We start from the raw sequence: 17,258 nt of genomic DNA on the forward strand, positions 1-17,258 counted from the left end.
AGCTAAATCTATTCCAACACGGAGGAAAGGCAGCAAGAAGGCACAGCAGCCCCCCTGGCTCTCCAGAGACCTAGCAGACCTACTGTGGCTAAAAAGGAAAGCCTACAAAGGATGGAGGACGGGATTCACCTCCAAGGAGGATTACTCCGCGCTGGTCCGGTCCTGCAGGGACCAAACCAGGAAAGCCAAGGCTGCAACTGAACTCCAACTAGCTTCAGGCATCAAGGACAACAAAAAGTCCTTTTTCAGATATGTGGGGAGCCGGAGGAAAAGCAAGGGCAATGTTGGACCCCTGCTAAACCAGATGGGGCAACTGACAACTGACGCCCAGGAAAAAGCCAACCTATTAAATAGGTACTTTGCGTCAGTCTTTCATCCGTCACACGGGATGCCCATGCCTGCTACGGGACAGGGAAATCTGGGTGAGGGGGATCCCCTACCCTCCATCAATGCTGACCTTGTGAAGGAACACCTTGAGAAGCTGGATACCTTCAAGTCATCTGGCCCTGACAATCTGTACTCAAGGAGCTGGCGAGCGTCATAGCCCAGCCCCTGGCACGGATCTTTGAAAACTCCTGGCGCTCTGGTGTAGTGCCCGAAGACTGGAAGAAGGCCAATGTGGTGCCGATCTTCAAGAAAGGGAGGAGAGTGGATCCGGCTAACTACAGGCCCATTGGCCTAACTTCTATCCTGGGGAAGATCTTAGAAAAGTTTATTAAAGAGGCCATCCTTGAGGGACTGGCCCAGGCTAACATTCTAAGGGACAGCCAGCACGGGTTTGTTGTGGGTAGGTCTTGTTTGACCAATCTCATTTCCTTCTATGACCAGGTGACCTATCACCTGGACAAGGGAGAAGAGATTGATGTCATATATCTTGACTTCAAAAAAGCTTTTGATCTGGTATCCCATGATCACCTCTTGGCCAAACTGGCCAGTTGTGGCCTTGGCTCCACCATGATCCACTGGCTGGGAAATTGGCTTTGTGGTCGGACCCAGAGGGTTGTGATTGATGGCAGTCACTCACATGGTGCCCTGTGACCAGTGGGGTCCCTCAAGGCTCTGTCCTGGGACCCATCCTGTTCAACATCTTCATTAACGATGTGGACATTGGAGTCAGGAGTGGACTGGCCAAGTTCGCCGATGACACCAAACTTTGGGGCAAAGCATCCACGCCAGAAGATAGGCGGGTGATCCAGGCTGACCTGGACAAGCTCAGCAAATGGGCAGACGAGAACCTGATGGTGTTTAACGCCGAAAAATGCAAGGTTCTCCACCTTGGGAGGAAAAACCTGCAGCACCCTTATAGGCTCGGCAGTGCTACGTTGGTTAGCACTACAGAAGAAAAAGACTTGGGGGTCATCATTGACCACAAGATGAACATGAGCCTGCAATGCGATGCTGCGGCTAGTAAAGCGACCAAAATACTGGCTTGCAACCATAGATGCTTCTCGAGCAAATCCCGGAACGTCATTCTCCCCTTGTACTCGGCCTTGGTGAGGCCGCAGCTGGAGTACTGCGTCCAGTTTTGGGCTCCACAATTCAAAAAGGATGTGGAGAAGCTTGAGAGAGTCCAGAGGAGAGCCACGCGCATGATCAGAGGTCAGGAAAACAGATCTTACAATGACAGGCTGAGAGCCATGGGACTCTTTAGCCTGGAAAAGCGCAGGCTCAGGGGTGATCTGATGGCCATCTATAAGTTTATCAGGGGTGACCACCAGGATCTGGGGGAACATCTGTTCACCAGAGCACCCCGACGGATGACGAGGTTGAACGGTCACAAACTCCTGCAAGACCATTTCAGGCTGGACATAAGGAAGAATTTCTTTACTGTCCGAGCCCCCAAGGTCTGGAACAGTCTGCCAGCGGAGGTGGTTCAAGCACCTACATTGAACACCTTCAAGAGTAAATTGGATGCTTATCTTGCTGGGATCCTATGACCCAAGCTGACTTCCTGCCCTTTGGGCAGGGGGCTGGACTTGATGATCTCCCGAGGTCCCTTCCAGCCCTAATGTCTATGAAATCTATGAAATCTTAAAACAAAGCAACTAAAACTAGGTCATTTATGTGCTTTTCAGAGGTTCCAGTAAAAATAGTTTTGGCTTGTGAGAGTTACAACATACAGAGTTTTTGAAAGCAGCCATTTTTGCATGTACATTCAATTGGACAGTAAACCTAACAGCTGCCAGTATACCGTTGGCAATATGTCTATGTTTGTGCATGCATCAAGGCCTATATATATTTACTGAAAAATGTCATTAATAGGCCATCTCTCAGTAGTCCACTGGATTTGTATGTGGGTGCATTCCATAAAGTCTATCTTCAATAATTTTTTGATTCTGCAACATGGTACAGAGGAAAAGCAGCAGTGTTTCAAAGGAGTTCTGGTTTAGTCTGTAGAAGTTTTTGCCACAGTATGAGCCATATGGCCCAAAAGAAAGCTTTATACATGAAGAAGTGTCTTCCTTTATATTTTTCTTTGGAGAAAGAACCCTAGGAAATTTTCTTTTTATAAGTTGTATTAAGTATTAAGATTCTAAAGTGAAATCTGGAGATACCAAATTTAAGGTTTCATATGCAATCTGCACTCTGCCTTTTTCAACATTATTGTCTTAGACACTTAATTACATGGCTACATCATATTTCCTCTTTCACCCTAATGAATGATGCAACAGTCATCCTATGTGAAGCTAGTTACAGATGTTATACCTATCTCACTGTCACTAGGAGAAAGCACTCTAAAACCATAACTGAATAGACTTTCATGGGTCTTAGAGTGCTTTAAAAATGGTGTATCATGCTCTAAGTTAACCCTTGATGGATGAGGTATTAGACTAAAGCACTTTCTGTTAGAGTGCTTCATTGAACATCTGTGCCACATCCCATCAAAGGTTAATTTAAAGCGTGATCACCACCATCCTAGGCAGAGTTGCACAGGGCTGTGCTCTTGCCTCGAGCAGAGTTCTTGTGTACTGGCTGAGCACCGGGCAGGCCCCACCCTCTTAGCTATCACTGACCCAGTCAGTGACAGCCAGCCTCCAGTCGCAGCTCACTGCACAGCCTAGCTAGGGTGTGGGAGGGGGGAGGATTTCTGTCCCCACAGCCGCTCTGGCCCTATGGTGAGCTACAGCCTAGCCAGAGAGCTGTAGGAGAAGGAGTCCAGGGTCTCTGCCCCAGTATCTGCCCCAGCCAGGCATCAGTGTGCCACTGTTTGGCTGGTGGGGAGGGAGGCCTGCAGGGGAAGGGCTCTGGCGTGTATCCCCCACCTTAGGCACTGCTGACAGTCACAGGCTGGCGGAGGGTGGAGCTGGGGAGACGAGCCACTATGGCAGCCTCCTGGGAGGTATGTGGAAGCATCCCTAGCAGCCAGTGTGGGCAGGCTCCAAGCCCCCACTCCCACCTGAACAGTGAACATCTATTCGCACTCTAACTTATAGTTTTGTAAGTAAAGTGTGATAATTATGGTGTTTTCACCAGGGGCTTTTTGAACATCTGTCCCATTTCATTATGTGCAATGAAGAAGCCAGGCCTAAGCAATAGAAGAGGACTGTATATGAAGTTTGTAAAAGTGTTCTGTGAATGGCTGACAGCTGAAGCTAGAAAAATTCAGACTTGAAATGAGGAAATGTTTAATACAGGAATTAACTGTAGGAACAGTTTTTCTCTGGATACGGCATGTGCTCTGCCACTTGCAATCTTGGCCACAGACCTGTAGTTTATTTCAAATTGTGGCTTTGGTGGAGGAATTGTTAGATCAAATGTTATGACCTGTGTTATGCAAAAGATCAGAGTTCCTGTAATAGAGAGAGAAGCTGGAAATCACCTTTTTCCACCTTTATAGCCATAGTCTTCAAATGTACCTTCTCAAGCTCTGTATGAGAACTCAGACACAATACCCTGGGATGCCTTGAGATCCTTTCCAGGGTGCTGCAGGATTCAATGCAATTAGGGCAATTAGGGGTAGGGGAGGCTGAGGCCAGCATGTGTGCAGGCCCCAGCAGCCTTACCTGGGGTCCTGGGGGCCTCCTGGGGCAGCAGGGGCAGCAATCTGACCTCTGACTGGCCAGGCTCTGGTTTCTGGTGGCTCACACTGCTGCCATGGGGGCCATGCTGCTTTTTTAAGTGGTGGGTTTTTGTACACCAGGGTCTCCTGGAATGGACTTCAGCGAGTCACTTAGTCAAATCCCATCCTGAAGCACAATCATCACTATCTAATCATCCTATATGCATAGGCGGTGGAAGGAAGGGCTAGCAGGGCTTAGTCCTCCCCCCCACCCAAAAAAAAAAACACAGGGCAGTAGTAGGGCCACAAGGCAACCTGGCCACGGACTTCTAGTGGCTGCAGCAGGAGTAGGAAGGGGCGCGCAGGCAGCGGTGAGGGTGGTAGGGGAGTGAGGATAGGGCTGAGGGAATGGCAGGCGCTTGGGACGGGGCATGGGACTGAGCCCTGAGCAGATCATTGGGGGGCATGGCTCTTGCTGCTATGTGCACCCCGGGGAAAATGCAGGGCACGTGTCCCTGGTTCTGTGAAGGGCAGGGCAGGCTGCAGCTGTGGCTGGAGCCAGGCTCTTCCCAGTGGGTGGGAGGACAGTCTACAGTTGGGGTAGGTGGTGGCAGAACTGGGAGGGGGGGGCTGCAGACACTCCAACATTTGCTGTAGCCAACCCAACCCCCCTGCCAGTGCCACTGCCACACACCTGGAGCACAGCGCATCCCTCCCACTGGGAAGAACCTGGCACTGCCCTGGCCCCAGCCCAGAGTGGCAGCCTGCCCTGCCCCACACAGATCTGGGGGCACACGCCCCCGATGCCTCCCAGGATGTGTGCAGTGGCAGGATCCTCCATCCCTACCTTTGTTCCCTGGATGAGCTGCAGCTCTGTCCTGAACCCTGCACCACCCACCCCTGCTTGCAGGGCCTGGCAGGGTGGGTGCAGGGGTCCCAGGGGCTCCATGTCCTCCAGCCCAGTGGCACAGCTGAGTCTGGCCCTGGCTTCAGGCCCACGGGGGATGTGGGGCCAGGGGTGGGGGGAAAGCCAGTGCTGGCACAACGTCCACCAAGGCCAGCACTGGCACCAGGCAATGCCACTTTCCCCCATGGCCCTCTCCTCTCCTCCTACCCCATCCCCCCTTCCCCCCAGACTTTCCCGCCTGGGAAGGGAGGCAGGGAGGGACGTGGGCATGCACGTGCACACGTTCAGCCCCATACACACATTTTTTTCTTCCTCCGCCTATGTCTGTATTAGTGTCCATGTAGCCCAGGAATGCACAACCTTCAGCCCACAGGCTAGATCTGACCCCTGGCAGCTTGCCATCCAGTTCCCAATGGGTCTGAAAATTTGGTGGCAGGGGAGTGGTGGCATGTGTGGGGAATCCTACAGGCTAGATAAAATGGCCATGCACACTGGATCAAGTGAACAGGGCTGTGCAGGGCACAATCACAGTATGTGGGGCCAAGTGAGGATGTCACAGGGCCCCAAGGCCCACTCAGTGCGCAAAGGCAGGTGAGGATGGCACAGAGCACCAGGACCAGAATCCTAGTGTATGGGGCCAGGTGGGACAACATGGGGCCTCAGGGCTCAGTCCCAGCGTGCAGGGCCTGATCCAGATGTACAGGGCCACTCAATGGTTCAAGGCCCCAAGGCCCAATCCCAGCACACAATGCTGGGCTGGGGAGGCAGGGGACCCTGCTGCCCCATCTCCGTGCATAGGGGCAGCACAGGGTCTGATCCCAGTGTGGGGGAGGGGGCAGTTGAGCCACCCAGGGCTCAATCTGGGTGGGTAAGCCATGCATTGGCAGCACAGGGGGCCTGATCTGGTCCATGGACCAGCTTCAGACCACTTTTCTGGCCTTTGGGGCTAAAAGGTTAAGCACCTCTAACCTAACCCAGATGAGTGGTATGGCATTGGTCCAAGGGCAGTATTGGAGCCCACATGCCAGGATCAGGCCCACATGTCCAGATTGCCACCCCAGTGATCCTCCCCCCACTGCACAGCTCTGACTGTCTTCCACATGCTGGGATGGGACCCTGCATGCCAGGACTGGTACACTTGGACCCCCAACACTTACATCTGGCCCTGCATGACAGGATTGGCCCTTTGGGCTCCACACTACCCCCACCTGATCCTTCATGCCAGGATCTAGTTCCAGGGCTCTATACCACCTCCACCCAGCCTCACGTGCCAGGATTGGGGTCCCGGATCCCTGCCTTGCCTCCATCTGGCCTTCCGTGCCATGACTGGGGCCCCTCACCACCTCTGTCTGGTCCTGTGTGCTGGGTTTAGCGCTCCAGGGCCTCCAGCCCTCCAGCTCCATGTGCTGGGATCCAGTACCATGCCACCCTGCTGTCAGGGCTAAGGCCTGCTAGGTTCGCCATAGATCTGTGGGAAGCCCTGCAGGCCAGATGACATGGTACCAGGGGCCAGATCTGGCCTGAAGGCCAGGGTTGAGCCAGTGCTGTGCCAGTCAGTGTCAATAGAAAAACAATGCACCTTTAAGCCTGTGTGGGGTATAGGGCATTGGAATCTCTACAACTGATTTAGAAGCCATCAAAGTCCTTCTCCTCTTTAGAGTGTAATGCAAGTTTCCTCTCTTCCTGTGGTTTTTTCTTTAGTCTGACTGGTGAATATAGCCTTCCTTTCTCAGTCTTCACCTCCCACCCCCCAATATTATTTACCTGATATCCTTCCTAAGAAAAAGCCTACTTACAGAATGACAAGCTGACCCAGGCTGAGGCACAGAGAATAGTCATGTAAGGCCTACAGCAAAGCTTAACACATCCACACAGTAAAGTTATATAATAGTAGGAAAGTATAACTCCATGCTAAAACTAAATTCAGCAGCTAAACACATCTTTGGCTTTTCCCATTCACATATTATTGAAGCTATTTGAAAAGTTCTTTACATACAAGGAAAGATTAACCAACCTTACCTTGAGAAAGTTATTCAAGTTTTATTGAAACTAAAAATAATTCATCAACTTTGTTTATATTCTGGTGCCAGATAAAAGGAAAATGCAACTGACTGTCTCTCTGATCATAATTTTAGTGCCACATCCCATATAATACATCTAGCTTCTGTAGTGCACAAAGCCTTGGACTGCATAGTGCAAATGTAGGGCTGTTTAGTTTTCTTTTGCCCCTTTTGGTGTACTTCATGAACAGCTTCAAGGCTGCTTTGGTATGAAAGGAGACACGATTCCAAAAATCAGGCTAGGGAAGTTGGCTAAATAGTCTTGCCAAAAATAAGCCTGTTTATCTTACCTGGCCTGCAACAAGTCTTTAACAATCCCATGATTCCACCAGGCTATGAACAGACATTGGGAAATACACAAACAGTGATGGCAGTTAGCAGCTTTCACTGTGACATAACTTATGAGGGATCCATGACAGGTTTATAGGAGTCCGTGGTGTTAAATAGTTGGGTTCACTGTCAGGCTGATTCCCATAAATGCTACTGGTGGGTCCTGGAAAGTAAATATTCAGCAAATCATTGTTATCAACACTGAACTATTTCTGGTTTTGCATTTACTTTTGAAATGATGTTTAAAAAATACCAACTCCTGTCTTATTGAAATTGCCAAACTGCATGAAAGTTTGTTTATAGGCAATGATTTTTTTGACAAATTTACAAGTGTCTGTGGAGTTTTAAAAGACTATTGCCCAATAGGCATTAAGTGAAGGAGATTCAATTTTGTAAATATTTTAACTTGTATTGGGGATTTTTAAAGAACTTTCTGAGCCAAATGATGCATTAAATCTGAAGACAGTGGCAAAATGATAACCAGAAGTTTCCAACTTTGTTTTAATATTTTACTAATGGTTTCCATATCTGTGGCCAAGATATGCAGTGTGAAGTACAATGTACATCCAATAGTTCGCAATTTTTAGGATTTTTAAATAGCTTTCATTCTTTTGTCTCTCCCACACATTTTGTTTTTGCAATTCTTCATTTAAAAATAAACAGTGTTAAAAGTAGGATATTGCATTAAGTGTGTCTAACACATTTCCTGTATTGAGTCCCATTTAGAGTAATGGGAAACTTAGATTTGTTTAAACGAAGGAGTGCTAAAATAGGTTGTTTGTCTTAACACATCTTTTTCCTTGATTGGTTACTTTGGAATTGGCTGGTGAAGAAGAAAATGTATATGTTGTATGCTGATACCTATTCTATTCAAACGCCTTGTAAACATTTTCTTTGTCACCTTTTAAGATTTGATGTTCTGAGAAAGAGACTCAATCAGTTTACTTAAATATTTTTTTCATTAAATAGAAAATTATTTCAATTGAAGGACCTTATCTAAAGGCAAACTATAATTTTAAATAACTGAAGTGGATTTGCCTTGTGAGTACTGTAGCTTTTTGGAATGAGAATCCAAAAGAATGATAAAATGTCATAGTAATAATTTTGTTTGCCTCGACTTGGAGAATTTTAAAAGGTGTCAAAATCCTTTAAATTAATTATACATTAGATGAAAGTTATGGAATTTTAAAATGTGTTCCTAGTAGGATATCCAATGAAAATTATCTACCAGAAATTAAATCCATCTCTTAATTTGAGTTTTTTAACCATTTTTCTTTGCTACGCTTAATCCACATTAAGCATAAAGCGTGAAGTGAGACAGCAAGAGGCTATGACTTGCTTACACTTTCAATTTACAAAAAAAATTATATTCAAAGGTGAGGGGACCCAGGCATCAGAGTTTGGGTATTACATAGAAAAAGCCTAAAAAAATACTTGAGTAAATGTCTATAAAGAAATGAAAGATCAAAAGAAATGAAGAAATATAAAGAAGAGAAATGAGTGATGGATTCAACAAATCAAACGCACAAAAGAAACATATAGGAACCCAGGGATTACCATATTAGATCAGATTCATGTTCCATCTACTTAACTATCCTATGGCCCCAAACCAATAGTTATGCATTCGCAGACCTTGGGCATACTGCAATTTACCCATGCACGTCTATGTCCATTACAGAGCACTTAAGAGATGGAAGGAAATGAGTATATCATCTCAAGAATTGTCACTGACCTTAGCAAAGGACATCTTGTCTGGCTAGGCTTACCTTATTGACTATACCTTCAATTTGATAACCAGATTAGTTGATCCCCTATTTGAATGTATAAAAAGACAGAAATCAGTTTCATTTTCAGCTGTACCATTACTAAGAAGAGTAGCTTATGTGTAATGGGCAAAGGGTTGCCTCTATTTTCAACCAAGGAAGAACAGACCTTTGTGAGGGCTCAGCTTAGCTTTTATAAAGCCAGGACATGTATAAGGAGCCCTTAGTCGATGGAGTACATACCAGGTCTGTGCTGCATACACATAATTTTGCTAATGTGGTCTATAGACCTTAAGCCAGCAAAATGATGTTGGCAAAGACTGGCTGGTTTTAATTGACAAAATACAACTAATGTTTTAATTTGGTTCCTGGAGTTAGCCCTTGAAAAAAAAATCCTTCCTCTTCCAAAACTAACTTCATTTGCATCTGACATGTAATCCCTTTGACTATTTTTTCAACATCCTTTGATTTGTCTTTCCCAAGAGAGATTTGATAATCTTCCAACATTCTTTATCTAGACATTATCTTAGCCATTATCCTACCCATCTTTTTATTATTACCAACACTGAATGGGGAATAACTTTTCAGTCATTTTATTTAATTTTTGAGCCAGAAGACTGAGAGAAGAATGGGGATGTAAATTATCTATCAAATCTGTTCAAAATTGTAGTGAGGAAATAATTTTGCATCTGCTCTGAAAGTAACAGAACTCCAGTCCTTTAAAACATCTATTATCTCCAGTTTAATTAAGCAAAAAAGGTCCTTATTTGGGGTCTCAATATAATTAACTAATCAGAATTAGCCAACTGGAATCAGAAGTAGTTTGCATTTATTTGACTAGCACAAATAGTGTTGTGCATCTGACTGGAAGGCAACATGATAGGTCTACTTTTGATGGGGCAGCTCCTGTACAATACCACAAAGTTGCAACATCCAGAATAAGGCAAGACAGGGTGACTCAAAACCCTAGCCTCCAGTGCCTTGTGGGTACTCTTGGGTTTGAGAAAAGCTAAGATATATCACCCTGATAAAAATGTGCCCTTGCTGAGGCATTAGGCAGTCAGCAGCTGTTCCTATCTGTTGCTCTCTGGCAGAAGCTACAACCACCGAGGCACTGAACTTCTGGACTTGGTCTGGCCTGTGGATTCTGTCTAAATGGTCTAAAGGAGGGGATGATAGGTCTTGGGCAGCCTCCACTCCTCCATACTCTTGGCTAGGCATGTGTGTTAAAGTTCTCGGTGTGATGGCCACAGAACTCCAAGCATATTCATAAGGCACCTGACTAGACCTCTTACATACACCATGATCCAGAAGATCAAAGGTTGCCTACTAAAAGTAATCTTTTCTTCATAAACTAAAGTTATAGACTACTGAAAGACAAGTAACCTGAATTAATAAGTTAAATCAATACAGAGGTTAAAAAAGGAAGGAGCATGATTTTGCAATTCATTTGGAAAATCCCACAAGGCCTTGCCTTGGAAATATTTCTGGTATTTTAAAGTAGACTTTTCTCATAAAGCTTTTGCTTATTTGTAAAAATTAATTAAAAAGAAATTCAGTCTGGTGATAAAAAGTCTTTCCTTCATCTTGTGGTCATCTGGGGAATTAAAGTTTAAACAATTCATTTCTGTATGCAAAAAAAGATTAATATACAAGGCCAAAATATTCTAGTATAGAAGTGTTATCCCTGTCTCTGCTCAAGGATGACATGTCAGCTGCCACTGGAAGGAATTACTCAGCTTTTTTTGTCTCAGGGGTGATGCTCATTATAGTAGAGGACAGTGTATAATCAGTAGCAGGACTCACTGATGTACTCTAGTTCTCTTCTATGTACCTGAGCACAAGGCTGGTCACTTGGAGAGAGTTATTCAAGGTTGATCACTTTAAGAGTAAGAGAAATCTCTTTAAAGTTTTCCATTAATTCCAGGCATTGGAATCTGCTGACAGTTAGCTTACTAATTGCTATCAGATATGCAGTCAGGTACCCAGGGCAGCAGGATGCATGTGGGCAATGGCAACTTCTGGCTGCCACCGTGTTGCCAACATGATTGTGCAGCTGCAGCAGCAGATGTTAGTTTTACAACCCCTCTCCCAAGCTGGCATCCTAGGACCCTGCCCTGGTCACTTTGCCCTAGTTATGCTACTGCTATTCTGAATGTGGTTGTAACAGAGTGACCTAAGGCATACTTTGACTTCAGTAAATGTCTGGTCATCCTAGAATTCAGGCTTTCTTTAGCAACAGCAATGAGTTGATCTAATGCCACCCACCTGGTCTCCTGAACTACATCATGATATGACTCCTTTCTTGAGCTTCTTATACAATCCCTCCAATCTCTCTTTCTTCTTGGTGGGGATTTTTCCCATATTTTCCATCGAGCTAGCTACCTTATCCATTCCCCTTACTTCTATTTTCCTCCCATGGATTGCAACCCCATTTTCCTCCCATGGATCACATGGTGAAGAAGCTTGTGTGCTACCAGTGGTTTTGAAAGTGATGCCATCTGCAGTTCTGTACTCCTGGTAGTGACATCCACAGTGGCACGGTCCAGAGCAAGGTTTCTAGACTAATAACAAGTCTTCAAGAGTGGAGCAGGTGGAGGAATAAAGAATACTTCACAACAACTGCAAAGGGGATGATGTGTGTAGTGGTTTAGAAACAGCTGATTGTCTAGGTTTTCCTTGCATTTGGATAAAGGTTTCCTTCCCATGAAGTATCATGTGGTTTCTGGAGTGTAGCAGTATCCCCATATTAAAAGAAGACACATACAGGAATCTTATTTCAATAGCAAGTCCTACAGCACTGGGCAAGTTTTAATGTAGGTAAGATATTAGTGATTACTAGAAGTCCCTGTTTGTGTACCTAGACAGAGGCAGTGATTGTATGATGGTTGTTTTGTACTTGGAACTGACCAGTGTGCAATTTGGCAAATACAATAATGAGCAGACCTATTTAGGATCCACTCTGTTCACCCCCAGTGGGGAGGAAATAGAAATGGTGGCCTAAGCATAGTCTGTCTCATTTTACTTAATTGGAAAACCACATCTAATGAAATCACTCCAACTGCAGTCCAAATCAAGTAATAGAGTTTTCAGCCTAGAACATTTGCACTCTGATGGGTAATCCTAAAAGTGACCATCCAAAGCAAAAGACAGCATCTACAATCAGAGAACTTACACAATTTGATACTGACACTTAGTGAAACCAGATGTGCAGGAGAGGGGCAGCTCACAGAAAATGGTGGTGGCTACACCTTTTTGTGGGAAAGAAAAGTCATAAGAGACGAACATATTCATGGCATTAGTTTTGCTGTCAAGATGAAGATTATTACTCAGATGCTGAGAAGTGCATTTGGCATCAGTGAATAATTTGTGACCCTTTGTCTTCTGTCTTTGTCAAAAATTACATGTAAATTGGTAAGAGTAATCATAAACCAGTTCAAATCCATAATACAACAGGGCTAAATACAGATAGTCAAAAAGCCCAAGGCTGAATCGATTCAATCTTCATAGGTTAGTCTAGACTGAGTAGACTGAACCAATAAGCAAGTGAACAAACATTCAGTTCTGATTCTGGAAATGTAGCCACATGCTTGCAGTAGCCCAGGCCAAGAGCTGGTGGGTACTAAACCATGCCTCCCTGCTCAGCTGAAGCAGATAGCTTGGGCCAAATCTACCTCACCACCCTTTGGGGGGGATGGTGCAGGGAGCTGCAAACCATCCTGGGATGCTGGAGAACTGTGAGTTAAAAGTCCCAGGATGTCATTCTCCCATTGTATTCGGCCTTAGTGAGGCCACAGCTGGAGTACTGCATCCAGTTTTGGGCTCCACAATTCAAAAAGGATGTGGAGAAGCTTAAGAGAATCCAAAGAACAGCCATGCACATGATCAGAGGTCAGGAAAACAGACCTTACGATGAGAAGCTGACAGCTATGGGACTCCTCAGTCTGGAAAAGCACAGGCTCAGGGGCAATCTGATGGCCACCTATAAGTTTATAAGGGGCGTTCACTAGGATCTGGGGGAACGTTTGTTCACCAGAGTGCCCCAAGTGATGACAAGGTCAAATGGTTATAAATTCCTTCAAGACTGTTTCAGGCTGAACATAAGGAAGAACTTCTTTACTGTCCAAGCCCCCAAAGTCTGGAATAGCCTGCCATTAGAGGTGGTTCAAGCACATACTTTGAACGCCTTCAAAAGAAATTTGGATGTTTATCTTGCTGGGATCCTGTGATCCCAGCTGATTTCCTGCTCCTAGGGCAGGGGGCTGGACTCGATGATCTTCTGAGGTCCCTTCCAGCCCTAATGTCTATGAAATCTATGAATTTGAATCTGGAGCAGATCTGGGACAGAAGTTCAATAAACTGATTTATCCTAAATCAGTTAAGTTTGATACCACATCCATATACGTTTATCTTACACCAGTTCGGGCAATTTTGAAAGTGACTTATGTGCAGTGAACTTGATGCAGATGGTGAAACAAAGGAAGAATTCTGTTCTAAACTTGACTAAGTCTTGACTTTGGTCTCTGAAGAAGGTAACATAATTCTTCTTAATGATTTCAATGCTAGAATGGGAAGGGAAGGTTCTTGTCTATGGACAAGAACCCGTGGAAAGTAAGGGGTGGAAAAGTCAATTTAAATGGAATCCTTCTCCTGAGCAAGTCTTCAGGACATCATCTCATCACCATAATTCCTTATTCCACCAAAGCAACAAATGGAAGACATCATGGAAGCATCCCTGATGAAAGCACTGGCACGTGATTGACCATGTCAGTGGTTGTCAACTGGGGGTATGCATAACCCTGGGAGTTCTTGAGACAGCCCTAGGCGGGGTATGTGCAGGTGGGCGGGGATGGAATGCTGCGATACACCATCCTGCACAGGCACCGCCCACCTGGCCAGATGTTGGGGGTGGGGGAAGGTCGCATGCAGCAGCTGCTGCTGCTCCGCATTCGGCCGTGCATCACCTCCCCCCACATCCGCTTAGTGTCCAGCTGCACACAACTCCCAGCCCTTTGCTCGGCATCCAGCCACTGGGGTACACTGACCCAAAAAAGTTGAAAACCCCTGGACTATGTCATAGTTTGTGCTTGGCACCAAAGGTGACATCCATATCGGGAGACCTTTCCCATAGTCTCTGTGACTCCTAGCACCTGCTCTTTTTTTTTTTTTTTGGTCTTCTCTATTAGCAATCATTTTTTAAACAATTTATTTGGAGGAGTGGTCATGTACTCCTATACCTGATAAACCCTTTAATTTGTACTGCTTGAGGGGCCTGCTTATAACATGGTTTTGAATACTTGAAAAAACAATAATGTACGCCATCTGCATGGGGGAGCTGTTATTTGGTATCATTCTAGCATATATAAAGTGTGCCCAGAGAGACCACATAATAAACTAATCACCACCATATAATAAACACATGTAATAAGAATGTGTTTTTGCTGTTTATCTTAACATAATTTCCTGTAATGCTAATGTTCTTAAATGATGCCTTAAAACACAGCCAGCATGCCACATCATAGCTTAAAAAGTTGAAATACATATACTACTCATTTCACACTTTTTGTCATTTTATATTTAACTGAAATCATTGCTAAAATCTACTTCATGTGGCATTTTCTGTCTAGACTCTTTTTAAAAATAAACAGGAAAAGTAGCCACAAAATTGTAGCTTCTAATTTGTGCCAGCCTTTAATAAGAAAACTTAAAAATGCTTTTTCAAGTATTTTGTTTAGATTTTTTCCTGCTCAATTCACAGAATCCCTGTCTAGTCCACAAATAAAATGTTACAATCTGTCTGAGTAACTGTGGGAACCTCATTCCATTTATATAAACTGAAATGCAGCGTGTAAATAAGTTTCATTCAATAGATTTCCACAGCCTTGTAAAGTTCAAGTTTTAGTGGCAAAAGCTCATGTCATAAAGAAAATAATATTTCCATGTTGAGAATTATTTTCTGTCTTCTAATGTATTCCCTTCATTTGTTTTACAGTCTTTTTCTGTAACTGGGCAGGCAAGAAAGGGCTTACTGTAGTTATGTACGTATACATACATATAATAGATATATAGATATCGATATAGATTATATATACTATATGCATGTATACATACATATCTAAAGTAAGATATGTATGTATCTATATCTATATCTATCTATATTATATTATATATATATGCATGTGTTTATGTGCACATGTGTGCAAGTTAAAGTTTCAGTCTGACAGCTAGCTGTTGTATAAGATCTGCACAAGCAAATACCCATTGCTTTCAGTCTGCAAAGTCTCAAGTATCCATGCTGTGCTATAACTTGCAAGTTTGGGGCTTAAAGATTAATTAAAACATAGTCTGTAAGAAAAAGACGATATGGATTATCTGGTAAGACTTTCTCTATAGCTATATTCTTAATACTTTTAAACTCTATTTAAGCCATGGAAATTAAATATATAAAACTTTTGGATGGACTAGATATTTTCTTGTAAGCATTTTGTGCAGAAATGAATATCAAGGCAATATTTTTCTGACAATGTTAGAATTTCCTTTTTAACATAGTTTTGGGTTTCTTTGTTTTTAGCTGAAATTCAAATGAAATTGTTCGAGTGTTTTCTTTATTTAAGTAGTTCTGGTGGTCCAAATGTATCATGGGCTCTATTGCTAGCTGTACAATAAAATGCATGTATGTATTCACAGTCTTTTGGCAACTCCTTTCTCTGTGTTGCAAGCCACAAATGTGACTTATATTAACACGACAATTTTTGTCAATTACACATTTTCTCCTTGTGCAACTACATTTTATACTCAATTTTCAGGAATAAAATGAATTATCAAACTAGAGAGAAGCTGACTGGCTTGTTATTTTAATCTGCATGCAATAACTTTTTTGTTTAGTTATGCAATAAATATGCATCTTAATGAACCTCATGGAAACTACATTTGGTATAAGAGAGAAAAGGAAAAAATACTTGCTTGTACTTTTTTGCATTGTTTAATGCAAAATATTTGAGTACTGCTTTATATTTTGTTTTGTTTTGTTTTGTTTTATTTGTTTGTTGAGCTTTTTTCTTATAACTGGGGACCCCAGGATTCTGCAATGTCTACTAAGACATCCCAGAGCAGTGCTTAAATTTTGTAGCAATTAATTTGAATTCTCTAGGAAATGTGATGGCATCAGAACCTAAATTATTTAGTAGATTAGGTAACAGATGCATAATAATGACATTCTTCCTCCTGCTTGTGCTATGCCCATCCCACAGAAGGTCAGAAAACTTGTGTGTGAAGTTCCCTTTGACAGTAAAATGCAGTGTGTATTACAGGAATTAGACTGAGGCAAAACTCAAGTTCATGCTGAAGCTAATGCTGCAGTGAGGGCAAGCCCGTTGTTTCTCACCGAGCTGTACTACAAGCAAATCATACAAATGCTGAATTCCAAGGCAAATAAACTAAAATGTTGCTATTTAAAGGAACTTAAGTCCATCAGATCTCCCAACTATATAGCTGGTCCAATAAAAAATTCATTGCCTCTTGGACATTTCCTGAACTTCATTGCTACATCACACTACAGCAATTACTGTGGCTGATAGGGTTTTTTTTAACTCTTATACAATTAGAACAAGTATGAAATATTATTGCTTGATAAATATGGAATAGTAGATGAGTTGCTTTAGAAATAATATGATTATTGTTAAAGGTTGTGAGTTAAATATGTGGCTTCAAACTATCTAACCCTGAACTTCTGTTTGTAGCCTGTGAAAAGCAAATGAGGGTGGTTTGTAGAGAGTCTTCAGAACAACATCTCCAGCCCTTCAAAGATAAACTGGAAGAGTTCTTTCAGAAAGGTAAGCAGATGTTTAGACTCTTTTTTCATATTGTAATGCTTACATTGTTTGCTGGTAAATATATTGCCTTCAACAACCATCGCATGGAGTTTAAAGGTAAGTGAAAACCTCAAAGATTGTGTGTAGATCTTATGCACTGTAGCCACAGAGATCTTTTTCCTAATTCTGGCCTTGCCTAAATGTCAGCAGTGGAGCTTGGGGAGGACAAGTTGGAGGACACCTTTTTCCCTGGCTGCTCACACAAGCCCACTGATGCACTCCTGAATCAGAAATTGCCTGTGGGGCTGCTCCAGAGTTAGTCTCAGTGCCCCTGTCAAGTCTTCACTCTCCAGCAAATCAGAGAGCAGGTTTAGATTCAGGTGGGCA

At 43.6% G+C, this 17,258-nt stretch overlaps 1 protein-coding gene across 4 annotated transcripts in view; it reads left to right on the forward strand.

The window, feature by feature from the left end:
- FMN1 (formin 1) overlaps window positions 1-17,258 on the forward strand; it is a 251,494-nt gene that overhangs the window by 160,721 nt on the left and 73,515 nt on the right. For all 4 annotated transcript variants that reach the window (XM_090033495.1, XM_090033496.1, XM_090033492.1 and 1 more), the window contains one exon: window positions 16,800-16,892. In XM_090033495.1, coding sequence (XP_089889621.1) covers window positions 16,800-16,892 — 93 coding nt within the window. The remainder of the gene's footprint in view (window positions 1-16,799; window positions 16,893-17,258) is intronic.

Source organism: Crocodylus siamensis, chromosome 2 (genome assembly GCF_052110815.1).
Source record: "Crocodylus siamensis isolate JL-2025a chromosome 2, ASM5211081v1, whole genome shotgun sequence".
NCBI lineage: Eukaryota > Metazoa > Chordata > Crocodylia > Crocodylidae > Crocodylus > Crocodylus siamensis.